The 20,007-nt window shown below is 38.8% G+C and overlaps 1 protein-coding gene across 1 annotated transcript in view; it reads left to right on the forward strand.

Annotated features, from left to right (window-relative positions):
• Positions 1-20,007, forward strand: part of LOC136865957 (periodic tryptophan protein 2 homolog) — a 247,620-nt gene that overhangs the window by 21,838 nt on the left and 205,775 nt on the right. Inside the window, exons 4-6 of the mRNA XM_067142521.2 lie at positions 6,771-6,899; positions 6,980-7,097; positions 15,011-15,342. Of these exons, the coding sequence (XP_066998622.2) occupies positions 6,771-6,899; positions 6,980-7,097; positions 15,011-15,342 (579 nt within the window). The remainder of the gene's footprint in view (positions 1-6,770; positions 6,900-6,979; positions 7,098-15,010; positions 15,343-20,007) is intronic.

Here is a 20,007-nt window from a genome sequence, read left to right on the forward strand (position 1 = left end):
GTTTAATATGGTCTATTATATGGTATTGATAGTTTTAAGGTAGTACATTGAGATAAAATAATGGGAAAAAAATTTGGTACCATTTTTTTCTTTTTTTCTTCTTGACATTTGTCAAAGTTGCTTTATCTCTGTTCTGACAAAATGATGGTCGGTCTGTTTTTGTGAGCACCCATTGAATTGCTATAGATGTGTTCACATCCTTATTTACTTAAGAAACCACACACTAAATTATCTGAACTAAATATATGGGAATCGTACCAATTATTTGTAGGCAAACATCAACAACAGAAAATATTATCATCTTCTTTGATGTAATGGAGTGTCATATGGTGTCAGTTTTGTACATCGCTGACATACTACTCAAAAGTGACCAACAACAATTTATGTTGCAAAAATTCACTATACATTCTAGTGTGAATATGGAAATGTACGAATGGGTCTTAGCAGTGTTGGGAAAATGGGTGAAACAATCAAAGTTGGAAGCACAACCACTGAAATACAGCCTCGTAGTGGCCACTTTTGAATAGCTTGACTGAGGGTTATGATCATAGGATATAATCTTCATGTTTTTAATCTGTATTGAATTGTGATCATAGTAATAACTAAATGATGGCCAGCCAAGGCCGAAACTAATTCCTAGATTAAAAATGTAATTTAAACATTATGTAATATAGTATTTTGAAAACGTAGACCATTATGACATAAGTTCAGTTATTATTGTGAGGGCTATGAGCAGAGAGTTTGGACATACAGTGAAACCTCGGAATGCGAGTAACTTGGTCTACGAATATCTTTCAAGACGAGCAAATATTTTAAATAAATTGTAACTTGATAAGCGAGTGAGGTTCCGCAATACGAGCGTCATGTTTGCCTATGTTTTCCTCTCCCCTGTTAGTTTGTTGAATGGATGAACAAGGTTTTTGGTCCTGTAGTGAAGAAATACCTTTCAGAAAATAATCTGCCGTTCAAAGTCTTGCTGGTTATGGACAATGCTCCTGCTCATCCTCCAGGCCTTGAGGACGACTTACTGGAGGAATTCATGTTCGTTAAGGTCAAGTTCATTCCTCCCAACACTACTCCAGCCTATGGATCAGCAAGTGATTACAAACTTCAAGAAGCTATACATCAAAGCATTGTTTGAGTGATGCTTCAAAGTGACCGAAGAAACAAACCTTGCCCTCCGAGAGTTTGGGAGAAATCATTTCCCCATCGTGAACTGCCTGAATATCATCGATAAAGCCTGGGATGGAGTCACCAAGAGAACTCTCACTTCTGTTTGTGGAACGCTGTGGCCTGACTGTGTTCTTGGACATGACTTTGAGGGGATTGTTGGTGAAAATGAGCTGCCAATTGTGTCCTTAGGGAAGACTATGGGGTTGGAGGTGAATGACGTGGACATTCGAGAGCTGGTGGAAGAACATAGCCAGGAACTGTCCACCACCGAACTGATGGACCTGCATCGCGAACAACGGGAGGAGGTTATGGAGGAGATCTCACACAGGGAAGAGGAGGAGGAAAAATCAATGGAATCTCTCGCTTCAACTGAGATTTGGGAGAAGTGCAAAATGTGGGAAACAGTGCAAAATTTTGTAGAAAAACACCACCCGAATAAGGCTGTAGCAGTACGAGCGATGAATCAGTTCAATGACAATGCATTGTCACATTTTCATGAAATCCTCAAAAAGAGGCAAAAGCAACAGTTATTGGACAGGTTCCTCATTAAAGTTGCACAAAAAGGAAACAATTCCAGTGAGCCAACAGAGAGCAGTGATTCCGTTAGTGAAATTCATGCTACACAGTAACTCTTCTCATGTCGTCTCTTGTCTCCCTCACATCGCGCAGTTTAATTTGTTTTAAGTTATATTTTACTAGCTGACTACCCGGCGTAGCCCGGTTGGTTTAGGATGTTTACTTTTAAGATTAGTATCACCAGTTAGTTATGTTAAAGTGAATTTTTATAGAATTCCTTTCTGGGATATGGATTTTTATCATCAATTATATAGTTTTAGAGTTATTTAGATGTGTTTGATTTCAAGTTTTAAATGATTTCATTTTTGAGTAAAATTTTATCCTTGTGGAAGGTTGAATTGATTGGGAAGTATTTGATCCTTTCAAAAAGATAATAAGTGATAACTTCATGTATTTATCAGTCACGGTATAGATATGATCTACACAATTTCAACTGTCATTGAGACTCTCACCAATCAGCCTTGAGACCCCAAACGCAGTGGATTCAGCACTAATCTCGGTCATTTGATACTATTCACTACAAAACCCCTTTCAGTGTACCGTCCCAATGGAGGCTGAACGTCAACTTAAACAATATTCAGGGAGTCACAACAATGAATTCAACATTAATATCGGTTATTTTCTATTATTTTTAAATTTTTGACGGTTATTTTTACATTCATTTTCACCCCTTCTCAACCTCCATACCAATTGCGGTGAAGTATGACTTATCCATCCAGAGTGTCACAGTTCAACTCATTGAACTCGTAAACATTAATATCAGTCATTTTCGTTTATTTTTATATTTCACCACCTCCACGAGGAGTGCTGCTGGTGTTTTACCCAATAGTATTTTTTTCAGATAGTAAGTCATATGTGTACCAATTTTGTATTAGGACTATGTTGGAAGAAATATACACAAAACGACGCCCGGAGTATCATTATTCGTCTCACTACTCCACACTATTTTCGATTATTTTTACATCTCAGCCCTTCCCACCCCACCCCTAGCGTGCTAGGTCTACCATACCTCCTCGCAGTTTATCTCACGATAGTAAGTCATAAATGTACTGTGCCCTACAGGATCCTAGAGTTCCGGCCAGGCGAAAGCCGGTCTCGAACCCAGGGTACAGTAGTGAAAGAACTCTCACAAACTTGAGCTGGTGCACATAGTCTTACCTGAACACACATCCTTACTCAGCCGGATAAAAGCGCTCTTCTCAGGGATAACATGGGGATCAATGGGCAACATAAAGATAAAACACTAGGATATGTGACTAATCAGGTAAGAATCAGCTAAATTAAAATAAAAAAATCTAACAGAAAACATCGCTGCATTCAAAGTTTAACAAATAGGGATTTATTACATAAACAGAATCTATTTACAAATATAAGAGCTTTCAAAATGCTTGGGTCAAGATAATGTTGAGCCGATGACAACCAGTTCACTGCCTTCACGAAACAGCGGTGCTGTAACAAGCATGTTACAATTGTGTAAGTAACGAAATCTAGAAAAACGGATATCTGCTGAAATACACATCTAACAGTAATTCCCATAAAATTTACTATGCCTCGTACCATCGAACCCCGGTGCAAACAAATATCACCACATAATGTACAGTGTCCTGACTCGGTTACGAACCCTAGTCCCATGAAGAGTAAGGCGTATAATATTTATATACCATCAATATAAAAAGAACACAACCAACATATCCAAGGTGTCAATATCAAACGGGCCAGTGTTAAAATTAACGTAGAACAAATAGAACATTAAAAAAATCTCTCCCTGCTTTCAAAACATCAAGGTCGTCTCCTCCCCTTAACACACTCGACAAGCTGCAGACGGCAATATAACCCAGTATCAAGACTGTGACGTCAGGCACAATAACCCTCACCCTCCGACCACTTCACAAGCGACAGTCCACATAATTTACGAGCTCAGCTGGGCTGCAGGCTAAGAAATCTCGCCTTTCAAAAACACCTCACGTAATCTGCTGCTAAAAGCCCTCTTTTAAATACACCTGGGCTATCCGCCCTCATCTCAATATCACCAGCAATATCACAAATCTTACTTCCGCCTCCCATGGGCTCAACCTTGGTACTACAAAAACACAAATCACTAAGCGATAGTCACATGGCCATAATAAGGCATCTCCAATACATCCAATATACTCTCAACTGTGCTGGGCTTTCTCATATCAATACATACAGTCAGCTACATGCATAATGCTCATATCTCTCAAATATTCGGACTCGCTCGCCCTATCAGTGAAGCTAGGTGAATTACGGGTTATATCCTGGTCACACTATACAGCCTACGTCTGCAGAAACAAATGCTTGAACGCGACACAATAAAAAAAATGCCTGCCTGTTAGACTAACCTCCTATGACTAAGGGAGTTCGACCTGACCCATAAAGATAACACGTACGCTAATATAATACTATCAAAGGAAATATAAACACACCAACAAGGAATCTACAAACAATCATCTACCCTAATGTACGGGGTTCGAGCTTGAGGCCTAGCTCTATATTACCAAGAAATTCCTACCATAACTAATCTGTTGACTGACGGCCCCCCTATTCCTATCTAAATTTAAATGCCATGCTTGAAACAGAATTGGAAAGCTCTGACCTTATGTGATTGATGACATGACGGAGCAGCCCTCCCTGTGGACCACTGAATTTACCACATCATGACAGACTGCGACGCTTGCATCAGATACTGTTGACCACTTGGAGACATTCTTTCTTGCGTGACTCCTTCGTACAGCTCCTTAGATGGTTGGAAGATGTCCCCTTCGATGTCGCGCTGATCACGTACGCCCAACGTTCCTGGATCGATGCCCGTTGTCGTGTTGGCTTCAGCTCCGGTTGTGGCTTCCTCAAAATGATGATGTGAAAGCTCGTTCTGACTTGATGCAGGGGTAACTGAAAACAAATTCATTTATTACAGACTGTCCAAATTCGATGCCTGTTTCCCCTACTATCGTGTCTCACACGTTACATTGACCAAGTCTTGTTCAGAATTTTAAACCTGGTACACTATAGTTTCATCACTATTCTTAGTCACTGTTATTTCATCCCTTCACTCGGACAACATGTAGTGCTTGAAGAACTACCCTGAGCCTATATTTATTCTAGCATTACGTCAGTGACAACTTGACCTCACAGAAATATGAAGCTACTAGTTCATCAGTCTCTTACAAGCAGTACCTCATCTCACCATAGCGTATCAACACAGGTCAAATCAAGAATTCAGCTGAATATTCAAGTTGATTACTTACTTCCTCGCAGATACAGTAGTACTAGTAGTATGTGCAGCTCGAAGACACAATGTTGTTCGCAGTTCCGACTTGTAGCATGACGACTTCGTCCAAGCAGCCTTACGGTCAAAGAATGAGGCTGATATGCCAGGCGGCCTCACTTTTATAATCCAGTTAGCGTAACCACGCCACTTGATAGCGTGCAGGATTTCAATCGCTCGAGTGGTATAGGAGGAGATGCAATACACCTATAGACCTATAGATTACATAGACTCAACTTTGCTTGTTGGGAACCCCCAGTTGCTCTTTGTTAGGAGGGGGGTGATAACTCTTGTCATTCCATTGTTGATATTCTATATTTTTAAAAGTTTCTTAAATATTTTACACGTCTAATACACAGCTACATTCTTCAAAATGGGCAGACCTATCAATGTTGGTACTATGACATGAAAGTACATCTCGATCACGGCATGTTGGGTTGCTATTTCAAAATAATAGACATAAGAATGCACCTCCTATCAAGAAAGGTACTTTGTAAGTCAATGCAGCGTGTTTTCATCCTCCTATATCCAGCAAATATTGTCCTCATCACGACACGCAGGTCGCCTGCGGGAGTCAAATCACAAAACCTGCACGTGGTGAGCCGAACATGTCCTCGGGCACTCCCGGCACTAAAAACCATATGCCATTTCATTTAGCGGACTATCATGGTATAGCGTAAGCTGCTGTCGCCTAGCGACAATCTGTCCATCAAGTCGATCCAATCTTGGTGCGGCTTTGCAATTTAATAAAATTACATAAAATTACTCATAATAATAAAACTACCTTACCGATTTCGTTCAAACCACTTCATAATCCCTTTCAGATGTAATAAGAACAAATTGTGAAAATTTCAGCAAAATCGGTCCAGTACTTTTTGAGTCTATTAACGTCAAATATACCAACATCCAATTATATATATATATTTCAGAACTGGTATGCGAATATATGTTTTTGTGTTGTGGACGAATCATCCGCGTTTAAATGGTTTCTAATGGGAAAACTTGCTTTGATATACGAGCGCTTTGGATTGCAAGCATGTTGCCGGAACGAATTATACTCGCAATCCAAGGTTCCACTGTATATAGAAAGGAACTTTTTGTAGGAAAGCTAAGAAGAAATGGATGCAGAACAAGTGGCATGGATGTGGAGAGAGCCTGTCTCTCTGAAGATGTCAGTGTGTGAAAATGTGGAGATTGTTCTTATATTTCTTCTGACAAAAGAGTAACATTATGAAAATGTTGCAAGCTTTGGGCTTTGAAGACTTGGGAGTAAGTAGACAAGCTGCCTGACAAAACAGAATATTCCAGGTAGTCAGTAGAGAGATGGCATGGAATGACATTAGTAGATGAATAAGCTTGAATAAAGTAGGAAAGATTATATTAGAAGATAAAGTTGGAATTCAACAGAACAAACTGGGGCAAATATTTGTTTATAAGAAGAGGAATTCAAAATTGGAATAATTTACAAAGGAAGATGTTTGATTAATTTTCAATTTCTTTGAAATTAAGTTAGGTCTAGGTAAGCAATTGATAGAGAATCTGCTATGTGGGCAACAGCCCTAAATGCAGATGATTGATTGATTGATTGATTGAGTTCGGATTCATGTAGGTAAATTTTTATAAAGTTATGGTAGTTTGGAAATGGTTATTTCATGGAACATCTTTTATTTTATATCTTATGCTGTGTTTGATTTGGGTGACAATTGCATACTTAATTTATTGTATTGTGTTTCAGAGGGTGAAGCTCACCTCATCAGTATGATCAGCAGGACCACTATCCACAAGTATCGCTTTAGACGACCTGTGTGCTGTGTCAAGTTTAGCCCTGATGGTCGATACATTGCTGCCTGCAAGGAGAATAATGGTAAATTGCAGACATTCATCTGTGTTCTCATGTGTCGGCCTTAAGTTATACTTGATTCAATTGACTTTTTTTTATTTCAGTTTTTGTATTCAGGGCTCCCGGTCTGCAGTTTGGAGAGTTCAACCCATTTATAATGGAACGAGTTTTCCATGCGGCTTGTGATGATACCACGTGCATAGATTGGTCTTCTGATTCCAGGTAAGTAATGTGTGTGTGTATTCCTGGCCATATCCGACCACAGTGACTACTGCACAGTGACATTTCTGTTTCTTTCATGAGCTTGGACATGACTGGTGAACCTAGTTTTAGTTTTGTTCGCTGTAGAACTTTGTTGGCACTGTAGGTGTATAGGTGTAAATGATCTGCCACTTCCAGCTATTCTTCTTTTGTCATCTGGCATCTGCAGCTGCTCCTTTTCATAAGCTTCAGTTTGCTTACGTATCATGTGACACAATTTAGAGCTCTCACAAGACAAACTGTCAAGGTCAACATTACACTGTTTGATTTTTAATACAATTCTTGAGAAGAATTTATTTGTATTGGCTCACCTATTCAGTACACTGTTCATACAAGCCACTTATAACTAAATGGTAAGCACACTCATAAAACTAGTGAAACTAGGACATGTTTCAAACCTTTGTGGGTCATCTTCAGCTAGTATACATAAAAATTTCTGTGAAATCATTTAAGAAAAGACTAGGAAAACAACAGATATGGAATCTGCCACCTGGGCGACTGCCCTAAATGCAGATCAGTAGTGATTGAATAGATGTCTTAAAATTTCTGATTTGAAATGTGTGGACCTAGAAATATGATTAATGGAAAGGTTTAGTGTTGACACATTAAACATTTTTAACTCATTGCGCTTGAGCCAGGGAACCGTTTCGTGCTTCGTCTTGATGGGCCAAACGTTGGACCCAGGAACTGTCCCGTTGTCTCACTTTACTACGTAATTCATTTTTCCCTCAAGAGATGGCAGAGTGAGTTGCATTTGTGATTTGTGTAGAGACTCTTCCTCTCCAATGTTACGAGTATATGCTCTTTGTTAATATATATCGATATTGTGCTTGGTAATATTAGTTTGAAGTGAGCTGTCTCTAGACTTCGATATTCGCTTTTAAACAAGATGGCTGCCAGTAAAGACTGAAAGTTACTGACATATACCGTATAATTCCAAATACCATCTGCCACCGAATAAGACCCGCACACTAAATTTGAGACGGCAAAATACGGAAAAAATTTAAAAATTCAAATAACTTACACACCTATTTAATTTTCTTTAAATATACCACAAATATAAATTCAAACAGCTTAAAATTAATCAAATCATCTCAAAAATCGTAAATAAAATCGGTCCAATACTCAGATCATTCACAATTCACTGTCGTCATCTGAAGTTTCATCATAGGAACTTCCATCGTTGGCATCTTTCCACAAATAGTCGTCCTCACTACCGTCCACTGAATTTGAAATTCCACATTTCTTAAAGCTTACGGTCACTAGATCATTGGGAATGCACGCCCATGCGGTCTTGATCCAGCAGCATTAGTCCCACTTCAAGCCTCTTCACTCGTCCAGTTAGTGTTAACGTATGATCACCATCAGACATCCATTCGGTGTAGAACTGTTTCATTGCAGTTTTGAAAGGCCAGTTCACGCACACATCCAACAGCTGTAGAATAGAAGTGAGTCCTACGAGAATTATCGCAAGATCGGTTTTTCCTTTCCTCATCATATCTTTTATGGCGTCAGTTGTATGTCCTCGGTTACTGTCCAACACAAGTATGTTTCGTTTTTGTAACAAAGCTCCCGGGCGACGTTGCGAAATGCACTTTACGCAATCCTCAACTAACACACTGTCCATCCAGCCGGACTCATGTGTTCTAACAATAACACCGGACGGCAAGTTTCCTTTCGGAAGTGTTTTCCTTTTCAGAACCACGTATGGAGGGAGTTTGGTTCCATCCGCCTAATACGCACAACATTACCATTCATTGTTGCTTTTCGTTACCACCTGTTCTGATGGTTACACTTTTAGAACCCTTCGTATTCACTGTATTTTCCAACAGCATTTCAAAATAGACAGGTGTCTGGTCAGCATTCCCAATTTGTGACAGCAAATAAGAATTTTGCTTCCTAAAATGAATAATGTGATGCTGAAAGGCCGTTTACTTTTCTTCATATGCCCTTTCTCTGATAAAAGTTTTGGATCCATCCGCGGCTTGCAGTGAAACCCTGTGTTTTGAGTTCTTTTGAGATCTCTAGTGCTTTCAATTGACACATTTCACTAGAAACACCATATCCTAATTCGCGTTTTTCTATCACAAATTTGTTGAGTCGTTCTTCAGTTTCCGGAAACACTGCACTCCGCCCATGGAACACTCTGCGATCGCTGTTACTTTTTATAAGTTTTCCTTCTTCTTCCGCCAATCGCGAATACATGATTCATCAATATCGTACTTTCTGCCAACGGCACGATTTCCGTATATTTCAGCTTCGCTTACAACTTTAAGTTTCTCACACACAATAAATGACCACAAATGCCATTTTGAATCCATCACTTACTATCAAGACGGCATTTTCACGGGACAGATACGGAACTCGAATGTGAGCAAGGTAGACTTCCGTAACCAACAGTCTCGACTCTCGCAAAGTACGATATCTCATGAGATCTGCTATTGCGCACCCAGCATGCCAGCAACATTTGTGAAACTAATGACGATCAAGCATCCGCAGCAGCGCTTTCATATTTACCGCATATTTACCCATATTCTTTGATTTACCGTATTTCATTACCTTACATTTCGCTTTTACATGCCACTGTAACCGTATTGAGGAAAATATCTATCTTGTTTCCTAGAAAGCAACTAAAACACAATAAGACTTGAATGCCCGTTTACATGTGGTATATTGAGTATGGTAACTGTATTCAAATCTATTTCAATACTCCATGTAAACATAGTAAATATTTACAAGAATGAACGGCTTGAATACGACCCGCACCCAAGATTTAGAACCAGTATTTTGGGGGGAAAATTGCGGGTGGTATTCGGGATTATACGGTAACTCCTTTCAGAAAATAATGATGATTAGAAGTGGAATTTTTCCAGTGAAATTAGTAGTAGTATTAGTCACAATACGAGTAATCCTCCTGATGAACAAATAGGTGTGAAAATTGATGGGGAAGTGCAAGGAGATGACAGTGTCACAGCTCAGTAGGGGGACTGAGTATTGACCCCCAATGTTAATAAAATTAAATGTATTTAAAGTATTTTTTGTTCCATGGTTTCTGGCGTGAATGCCATTTGTTTTCATGTATATTTAAATAAATGCTCTTGTAAGTAAGAAATTTCTCAGCACGCAAAGCATCACTAAACTTCCTTCAAAATAATCCTAGCTCGAATGCAGTTTCAGTTCAATAGATATACAGGGTTCAGTGGGTTAAAAACATCACACATTGTCTTTCACAGTCTTGATAAAATTCTAATGTGAGAAAAAAGGCGTAGTGTTGGCCATTGTGTAGGTTTATCTTGGCAAATACAGTCCAGTGCTAATTATACAGTACTTCTGGCTGGAGGAGTCATTTCTTGTATTATTTGTTGGACCTTTTTTCATACAGAGTTGTGTATGTGTTAATCTGGTAATCCATATTAACGTTGGCAACAACACTTTGAAGAGATTTCCAACATTAAGTTCCCACATCCTCCTATTCCAGAAGGTAATCCAACAACAGGTCCTATCGCACACATCTCGTCAGAGGAAGTCACCGGCATCATCAGGAGTATGAGAACCAAGAAGCGCCAGGACCACATGATCTTCTGGCAGACTTCTGGATGTTGCAGAAATTAAAAGAACCCTTGATCGGCTGGCTGACCAACGTTTTCAGTGCCATAGTTGACTCTGGCTCTGTTCCCAGTGATCGGGCTACAAGCATCACTGTGCCTATCTTTAAGCAAAAAGGTGATGCAGTAGAATTTGCAAATTACCATCCAATTTACCACCTGTCTCACACAATGAAGATTTTTGACAGAATCCTTGATTGATGACTGTGTGACATCGTCAGCATTAGTACCAACCAATGCGGCTTCGTCAAGGGTACTGGAACATCCGATGCAATCTTCACCACCAGAATGCTCAGTCATACCTGCCAACCCTTCCGATTTACCCGGAAAGTTTTCGTTTTTCAACTCCATCTTCCGATTTTCCGATTTATTTGTACTTCTTCCTATTTTTGAACAATATAACCTCCAGTACGGTCAATACTCTTGCCCTAGGTTAAAGGATAAATTCTTATGTGCTTGTGTAATTTATGCAACCTCATTTTCAACCGTAATTATTTGATGTTTTATTTCGCAATACGTCCATCGCCTTCATATATCGTGTTTCCCGCTCACCACAGCAGCATGTGTGCTTTACAGCTGGGGATTCAGGACGGCATTCGTCCTGCAAGAGAGGCTAGCGCATGCTTGCAACTCAGTTTATCGGGACGAAAGAATCAGTTTGTTATTGTGTGGTTTGCACTGTTAAACATCGTTTCTGTGCATAGTTTTGTTGGAGTTGTTGGCTACTTGTTTTTTCTTGCGTTTCTGTGCTTCCCCCCGCCCCCCCCCCCAATTGTCAAAGTCGTATGTTAATTAAGTATGAGACATACTGAATTGTTTTGTATGTGGTAGATCCGTGTATTTCAGTGTATAATTTTAATGAGTTGAATGTATTTCAGGGAGTTGTGTCGGTGACAGTTTCTGGTATTTTTACGTTATGGCCAAAAAATATAACAAACATTACTCCAAGTGTTCAGAGATACTTATAAATTTCCGTTCATTTTATGGTCTAATAAAGGAAACTATTATGCATTTTGTTGCATGTGTCGGTGTGATATAAAGTACCATTGAAATGAAAGCGAGCAATTTATCTGACTTATTACATGCCAATTTTGACATATGGGAGTGAGACCTGGACCATGAGGAAAAATGATGAAGCAAGGATTCAGGCAGCTAAAATGGGATTCATCCGAGCGATGGTTGGCAAAACGAGACGAGATAAAATTCGTAATGAGAACATCAGGGACATGGCTCAGGTTGGCAGAATGCAGGATAACATAACTCTGCGTAGACTCAAATGGTATGGTCACATGCGAAAGATGGATCCTGATCGCATACTCAGAAAAATGTATGATCTGCAGTTAAAATATTCAAGACCAAGAGGGTGGACAAGAATGTGAAATACAGACATGGTGAAAAACAACATTCAGCAATGAGGAGGGGACTGGGACAACATTGAAGAAGGAGAAAAGTACAAAGACAGAAGTTGGTGGAGGGGCTTCATTCGCCGACCCATCGTATAGATGGAAAGACGTGGGATATGTATGTATGGATTTGTGTGTCATAAATCAGAATGTTTTAGGTACATTTTCTTGTAATCAGTTTTATGTTCTCTTAGTTTAAGATTTTAAATTTAATGGTCAGTTCTCATTGTAACTGTGGATATATATGACTTTTATTGTTTTTCACCTAGACCGTGGTGCAATATACGTGATGAAATACAAGAATTTAAAAAAATCTTCCTATTTTTTATTTCTAAAAGTTGGCAGGTATGCTCAATGAATAGCACCGAGAGAAACAGCAGTCAGCGCATATTGCTTTCCTTGATCTTGAAAAGATTTTCGACTGTGTTCTGAGACTTTTGCTCCAAGTCTTCAGAAGAAAAACTTGTCTGTCCATGAGGAAGATTTCTCAAATATTATTAGTCTCCACAAAACGTAAAGAATCTTTCCTTGTTTTCTTGACACAGCAAAAGCCCAGAAGTTACATTATCGAACCTCACAGTTGTAGATGTGTAAATAAACACAATACTATGGTGAACAAAAACCCTTCAAACTCGAACATGTGGTGCAGCATTAACCATCGCAAAGTAAAGCGTACCATTCGTGAAGACACTGCTAGTGCTACCAATTGAATACCTTGACATATTGGAACAATTTGTATTGCTAAAAACGAGTGTATCTATAAGGTTCCACTATGATGGACACGCAGAGGATTAAACTACCGTATTTACGCGAATAATCCCCACATATTTTTTAAAAAATTTTGAGGCACGAAATTCGGGTGTGGGTTTTATTTGCGTCAAGGTTGCCAACATGCTCCTGGCTCACCTAGTTTTTGATGCTGAGTGTACAGTTATGCTTTGTGCAACCGTAGATGGAAGAAAACTATCCCCATATGTCATATTTAAACGGAAAACAATTCAGACTTTTAATTCTAAACTGACTTTACATTTTTTTAAATAGTACCGTATTTTACAGAGTAATTTAAATTCAAAATTTCTCTTTGTCACGATAAAACGCGTCTTCCGGAACGTGCAGGGGTAGCTTTCCGCACTTTCACTCACTTCAGTGTGTCTATAGTGTGTTTCATAGTTGAAAATAGAGTGAAATCGTAATTCTTTTGTATTCAGCGTTTTAAGGAATGCCACAATATCACGTAGCAGGCAGTACACAGAAAAGCAGAATCCGCAAAAACTGGCGAGGGTTGGCATTTCTGAATTACAAAATGGCTGTTAATTCAAAATCACGTAATTGGAAGTCCAATTTCTGTATTACAAAGACTTCTAATTAGCAAGGTTTTACTGTATCGCAAAACTTACATCAGATTTCGCTGTGTATCTGTTTCAAGTGTTTACATTGCACGAAAAGAATTATCCACCACCGGTCGTGTTACTGTCCAGTAAGAGACCACGTGTGAGAAGTACAATTTTAGACATAGAGTGTGAAGAACTTGTAAGGAATTTAGGAAAGAATTCTAGTGATGCAAGAGACAACGAATCTTCCCATCTAAAGGGAATCGAGCCTATTGCAAGTTTAGATTAATGAAATACCTGTCACGTAAGTAGGCCTACTTGCTCATTTTCATTTTACATGTTCATATTTGCGTAAAGACCACGTGGACCTCGCAGAGTGATACAAAATGTTTGTTTATGCCTACGTTACTCTTTCGATGGAAGGAATTTTAGTTCTTTTCATTTTTTTTCAAAATGAGCCTTCCTAAAATGAGGGTGCGGGCATTATTTGGGTAAATACAGTATTTTACACAACTCTTGTGACCTATGTACACACGTGTACGAAGTTACAATGCCGCAAATACGTTGTGTTATGTTTCTCATATATTTATTTTTGCAACATTCCAAGCGGCCCGCCTGGTATGTTAAAAACTGTGGATTGATTTCTAACACAAGGGGCACTAGGAACAGAGAGTACTGGCAGGAGGCAACCTATGTTCTGAGATACTTTGTTAACTAGGATTACGAGCTTGGTTCCCATTGTAAGACATGCTATACTGAAAGCTACCACAGACCATATGTAGACAGTGTATGCTCATTGTTTGTAAAAGACACGTAGTAGTTGGGTCATTCAGTGCATCAGTGTATCATTAACCTGTATCTGATGATGGGTTTCTTTAGTTAGTTAACTGGTGAGGTGGGGATTACTCTTAACCCAACATAGAAACTTGTTTCAGGGTGCTCAGGTAACAAAAGCTACTGTGAAATTATGTAGTCAAGTATTCATATTGATTTTTAGGTCACTTAACCGTAGGCATATACCATGTCTCTGTTAATTGACCACCTTCGTCCTGGTGGGTTCAGCACTCCCCCGATCTTTACACCAAAATCACTATCTTCATTGTCAAGGATGGCCCCGGTCCATTCCACAAACTCTGGGTCATCTGTTCTAATAATATCTCTCGAAGCAGCCATAATTCAAACTTTCATAACCGGTGAGGTGGGGATTCATAATACCCCATGACGGAGAAAAATTACAATAACTACACACTATTCACATCAGGCAGTTTGACAACTGCAACATTGCGAAGAAGTACATGGAAGCGCTCTCTCTCTCTCTCTCTCTCTCTCTCTCTCTCTCTCTCTCTCTCTCTCTCTCTCTCTCTCTCTCTGATTAACACAATATTATATTGATGAGATTTATGTAATCATTATTACTTTTTTACCAGCCTTTGGTTGTTGTTAAGGTGGTGATGGTGGTGGTGTTATTATTATTTTCTTATTTATTGTAAAAATAATCTCTTCTGTAAAGCTAATTTCAGGCAATTTCCTTTCAGAATTCTTGCTGTTGGATCAAAAGACATGTCTGTGAAGCTGTACAGCATGGAGAAATTAGTTAATTTCAAGGTATACTCTCTGGGCAGTCACTCGGATGTTGTGGTTGCGTGTTTCTTTGAGAAGAACTCCCTAGACTTGACTACAATTAGCAGTAATGGTCATTTGTGTGTGTGGGAATGTAGTATAGAACCAGATGCCTTGAGACCAGGAGAGCAGCCTCAAAGAAAAAAGAAAAAGAAGAAAGCCAAAGATAGTGAGAGTGAAGATGATATAGACACATCAAAAGGCGAGGAAACCATGCTGAAAGCCCAGGAGAGGCTAGAAGAAATAGGTGAGTATGTCCCTTACTTTATCCTGTATTCATTTCTTTGTAATATGATATAGCACATTTTTATAATTATCTGTGATGCAACCTATCAATTGCTGTATGAGTTTATCTCAATTCACCCACTCGTATTACAGTAGAAGTCCACTCTAGCAAGTACAGCGTATAGCGAGAATCCCGTTCTTAAGGCAGTTTCTAAATGCCCCTCAAAAATTCCTATATTAACCTGTGGAATATCCTCCACTTACAGCAAGAGGCCTTCACTATTATTGCATGTGATTTGGCACGCGTAATATTTTCCAATAAATTTGACCATAATAGGTGCTATTTACTCCTGTATTGACTTGTATAATCTCATAAAAGTCTTTTTAAAATAGAATGCTGAAAAAAATCCATGTTGCCAATACACTTAATCAATCTTATATTTTCACTAAAAACATCGTACATGTTTCAAGAAAAACAAACATTCCCTTCCTCAGCAATAATATAAAATAATTTCATCTGTCAAAGTCTTTGACAGGTTTATATTATCACTGAGGAAGAGAATGTTTATTTTTCTTGAAACATGTACAGTGTTTTTAGTGAATGAATAAGATTGATAACGCAGAGTGTATTGGCAAGGTGTATTTTAGTTTGTTATGAGTAGGGCCCGGATTCATAAGCACTTATATCTCCAAAAATATGCATGCACATATGCTCTAAAAAGGTTGAAAATATGCACAAAAATATGCAGTAAAAATAAAACTAAATACACTTGCCAAACGCATTATTTAATTTTAACTCAGTGGTAAATTGATAAACATGTTTCCTTCCTTGCAAAATGATGCGTGGCAATAGGTTATCAGCAGTTTTTCAGCGTTTTCAGGGGTCAATGACTTTCTCTCATCAGACAGAATTAATTTATACGCTGAAAATGATCATTCTGCGTCGACGGACGTAACTGGGCAATACTTGTACACTGGCACTTACTGATCGGAACATTCTTCTCGCAAAGACTGCCTGATTCCACTTATGTAGTTGCTTATGTATTGAATCTTTTTCACTGAGCTCGATAGCTGCAGTCGCTTAAGTGCAGCCAATATCTGGTATTCGGGAGATAGTGGGTTCGAACCCCACTGTCGCAGCTCTGAAGATGGTTTCCCCTGCTTTCCCTTTTTCACACCAGGCAAATGCTGGGGCTGTACCTTAATTAAGGCCACCGCTGCTTCCTTCCCACTTCTAGCTCCTTCCTATCCCATCTTCACCATAAGACCTATCTGTGTCAGTGTGACGTAAAGCAGATTGAAAAAAAAATTCTTCAGTCCGGTGTTTGAGCCCAACACCGTACTGAGTTTCCTTTTAACTTTATCTCCAGTTTCACTAGGGACACTGTTAAAATACTAATGGTGTTTTGAATTAACTGAAGGGAGTAAACTCTTTCAAAATTAAAAGTATTGTGTCCACCTATTCAATACAAATATATATTTTTAGTGGTTAAATTCTACATGAATTAAACACACCAGTAAGGGACATGTTTCGCCCTAGTTATGGGCATCTTCAGCCTATATTAAACTTAAGGTCAAGAATTAAAACTATAACATTGGAACTTATCGTAAACTAACTTAATACTAAATACAATTGTCTTATGCTATTTACATAGTTTACAATATGTGCATTAACTTTGCCAGAATTTATGAACAATGAATTAACTTATTGTATTATGACTACATATATTCCTAAATGCTCAAGTTGGATCAGACAGGTGTGGGTATGAAAATGTACTAGGTCCACATGGTTATGGAGACAGGAACCCAGAAGGAGAAAGTCTTCTAGATCTATGTGTAAGGAATGGCTTGAGAATAAACAACAGTTGGTTTCAGAAGCAGCTAAGTCATAAACTAACAAGATACAGTTGGAATGGAGATACTAAAACTCTGATAGATTATTTTATATCTGATAATGAAGCAGGAAAGACCATATGTGATGTCAGAGTTATACCAAGTGAAAGCCTGGACAGTGACCACAGACTTCTCCTCAGAAATACAGGAAACCAAAAATTAAGACATGGGAGCTAAAGAAGACAGAGAAACAAGTTGAATACACAAAAAAAGTGACCAATAAATTACCATCAGATGCATTACAAGAAGGCAACATCGAGTGGACTAGATTCAAAGAAAGCATTGTCGGAGCTGCATTAGAAGTTTGTGGTAAAACTAATAGCAAAATAAAGGGAAAAGAAACTCCTTGGTGGAACGATCGGGTGAAGATTGCTGTGAAAGTAAAAAATGAAACCAGGAAAGCCAGAGACAAAGAAATGCAAAAAGGAAGTCAAAGGAACGAATCTAGAGTAAACGAACTGCAGCAGAAATACAGAGATCAGAAGTTACAAGTAAAGAAAATTGTGGCCGAAGAAAAACAGAAAGCTTGGACTGATTTCACAGATAAACTAGAGCAAGACAGCAAAGCTAATTCTAAACTACTTTACCGAACAATACGAAATATAAGAAGAGTCAATGAATACATAACAGCAATAGAGGAACCAGATGGTAACATAGTTAGGGAGGAGACAGAAATAAGGAAGATCATGAAATCATATTTTGATAATTTATACAACAATACTGGGAAAGACTCCAATGATGTAACCACGCAGGTCAGTTTAAGCTGCAATGATGAGCCTGACCAAGAGAGTCCGCCAACATGGAAGGAAGCAGAGACGGCCCTTAATAGTATGCCCAAAGAAAGATCTACAGGATTTGATGAAGTCAGTGCAGATATGATCAAAGCAACTGATGCAATAGGAATACAGTGGCTTCATAGAGTAATTAATGCAATATGGAAGGATAGGAAAGTCCCAGATGATTGGAAAAAGGGAATAATAATACCTCTCTTCAAAAAAGGAAGCCGGAAGAAATGTAGCAATTATAGAGGGATCACTTTATTGTCTCATGGTTTGAAAATATTTGAGAAAATACTTGAAAAAAGGCTAAGGAAAATAATAGAACCACAACTACAGGAAGAACAATATGGATTCAGAGAACACCGATCAACTACCGATCTCATATTTGCACTTAGAATACTGTTAGAAAAGCATTGGGAGAAGGGCAAAGACTTAACACTAGTGTTTTTGGATCTCGAAAAAGTATTTGATAGTGTTCCAAGGAAGACTATATGGAAATGTTTAAGAAAGAAGAATGTACCCAAAGGGCTTATCCAGAAAGTTAAAATGCTTTACGAAGACTGCTGCAGTTGCGTACAGATAGGAAACGGTAATTCTGATTGGTTCCAAACCACTAAAGGAGTGCAACAAGGCAGTACCCTTTCACCATTACTTTTTATCACTGTCATGGATGAAGTCATGAAAGAAATTAAGCAGAAGAACAATATGGACATCAATGCATTTGCATTTGCAGATGATGTAGTAATTTGGGGAAATACAGAGAAGGAAGTCCAAGAGAGGCTGAACACCTGGAATGAACATTTGAAAGCACACGGATTAACAGTAAATAAATCTAAAACTGTTACTATGTCTGTCAACAGGCAGAAGAAGAAAGGAAAAATAATGCTGGAAGGTACACAACTGGAAACAGTAGACCAATATAAATATCTTGGGTGCATCATTTCAAGTGATAACAGAATACAGCACGAGATTAACAACCGCATTCAAAAATCAGCTCAGTTTTACCATCAAGTTCGGAACCTCCTCTGGAACGAACAAGTTCCCTTAAGATCAAAGCAGATTCTATTCCAATCATACTTCACTCCCATAATAACATATAGCCTAGAAACCTGCACAACAACCCAACAAGTGGACAGCAAACTGCAAGCCGCAGAAATGAAGTTCCTATGAACTATGGTACAGAAGACAAAAAGGAACAGGGTAAGGAATGAAAGAATAAGGGAGCAAGCTGGTGTGTACCCATCCCTGAATGAAAAAGTGACAAGGGCCCGTTTGAAATGGTTTGGCCATGTCAAACGAATGGACGATAGAAGGACAGCAAAACAATGGTTACACACAGTCGTGGCCGGAAAACGACCGGTAGGAAGACCTAGGAAGAGGTGGCTGGACCAAGTGAAAGAGGACATAGGAACAAGAGGAATCAACTGGGATGTCGTCTTGAGAGAAGAGTGGTACATGGACAGACAGAAGTGGAGAGTGCTCGTAAACCACACCCGGGCAACTGGAGTGGAAAACTAATGATGATGATGATATTCCTAATCCAGATATAGGCTACCGTATCACGTGAAAAAACTTCACTGTACCACTCAACACAAAATAAATTTCTAACTGAATGGAATACAAGCACAAATAGGCTCACTTTTTCCATAATCTTGCAACTGTGGTGATAGATCTTAGCCGAGTTGGAAATCACGTTTGCTTCACAAATGATGACAACATTTTCGGGGCTAGGAAAAATGTGATTGTGCTGAGCGATAATAGCGAAAATTTGTGACACGATGAGTGAGATATCTTTTTATAGATTTAAATACGATGAGAATCGGGACTTCGAATTTACAATGTGCTAAGCGGGAAAACATGTTAATGAGGAACGCACTAACGAAGTTTCACTGTATATATTTACACCAATGTTTATGTTGAATACAGTCTATCTTCTTTCATATCCAGCTATGTGCATTATCGCAAATACGCTGTCAAGCGCTCTTGTATACATTCAAAGGCACTGTTGAAATAGA

Source organism: Anabrus simplex, chromosome 3 (genome assembly GCF_040414725.1).
Source record: "Anabrus simplex isolate iqAnaSimp1 chromosome 3, ASM4041472v1, whole genome shotgun sequence".
NCBI classification, from domain to species: domain Eukaryota; kingdom Metazoa; phylum Arthropoda; class Insecta; order Orthoptera; family Tettigoniidae; genus Anabrus; species Anabrus simplex.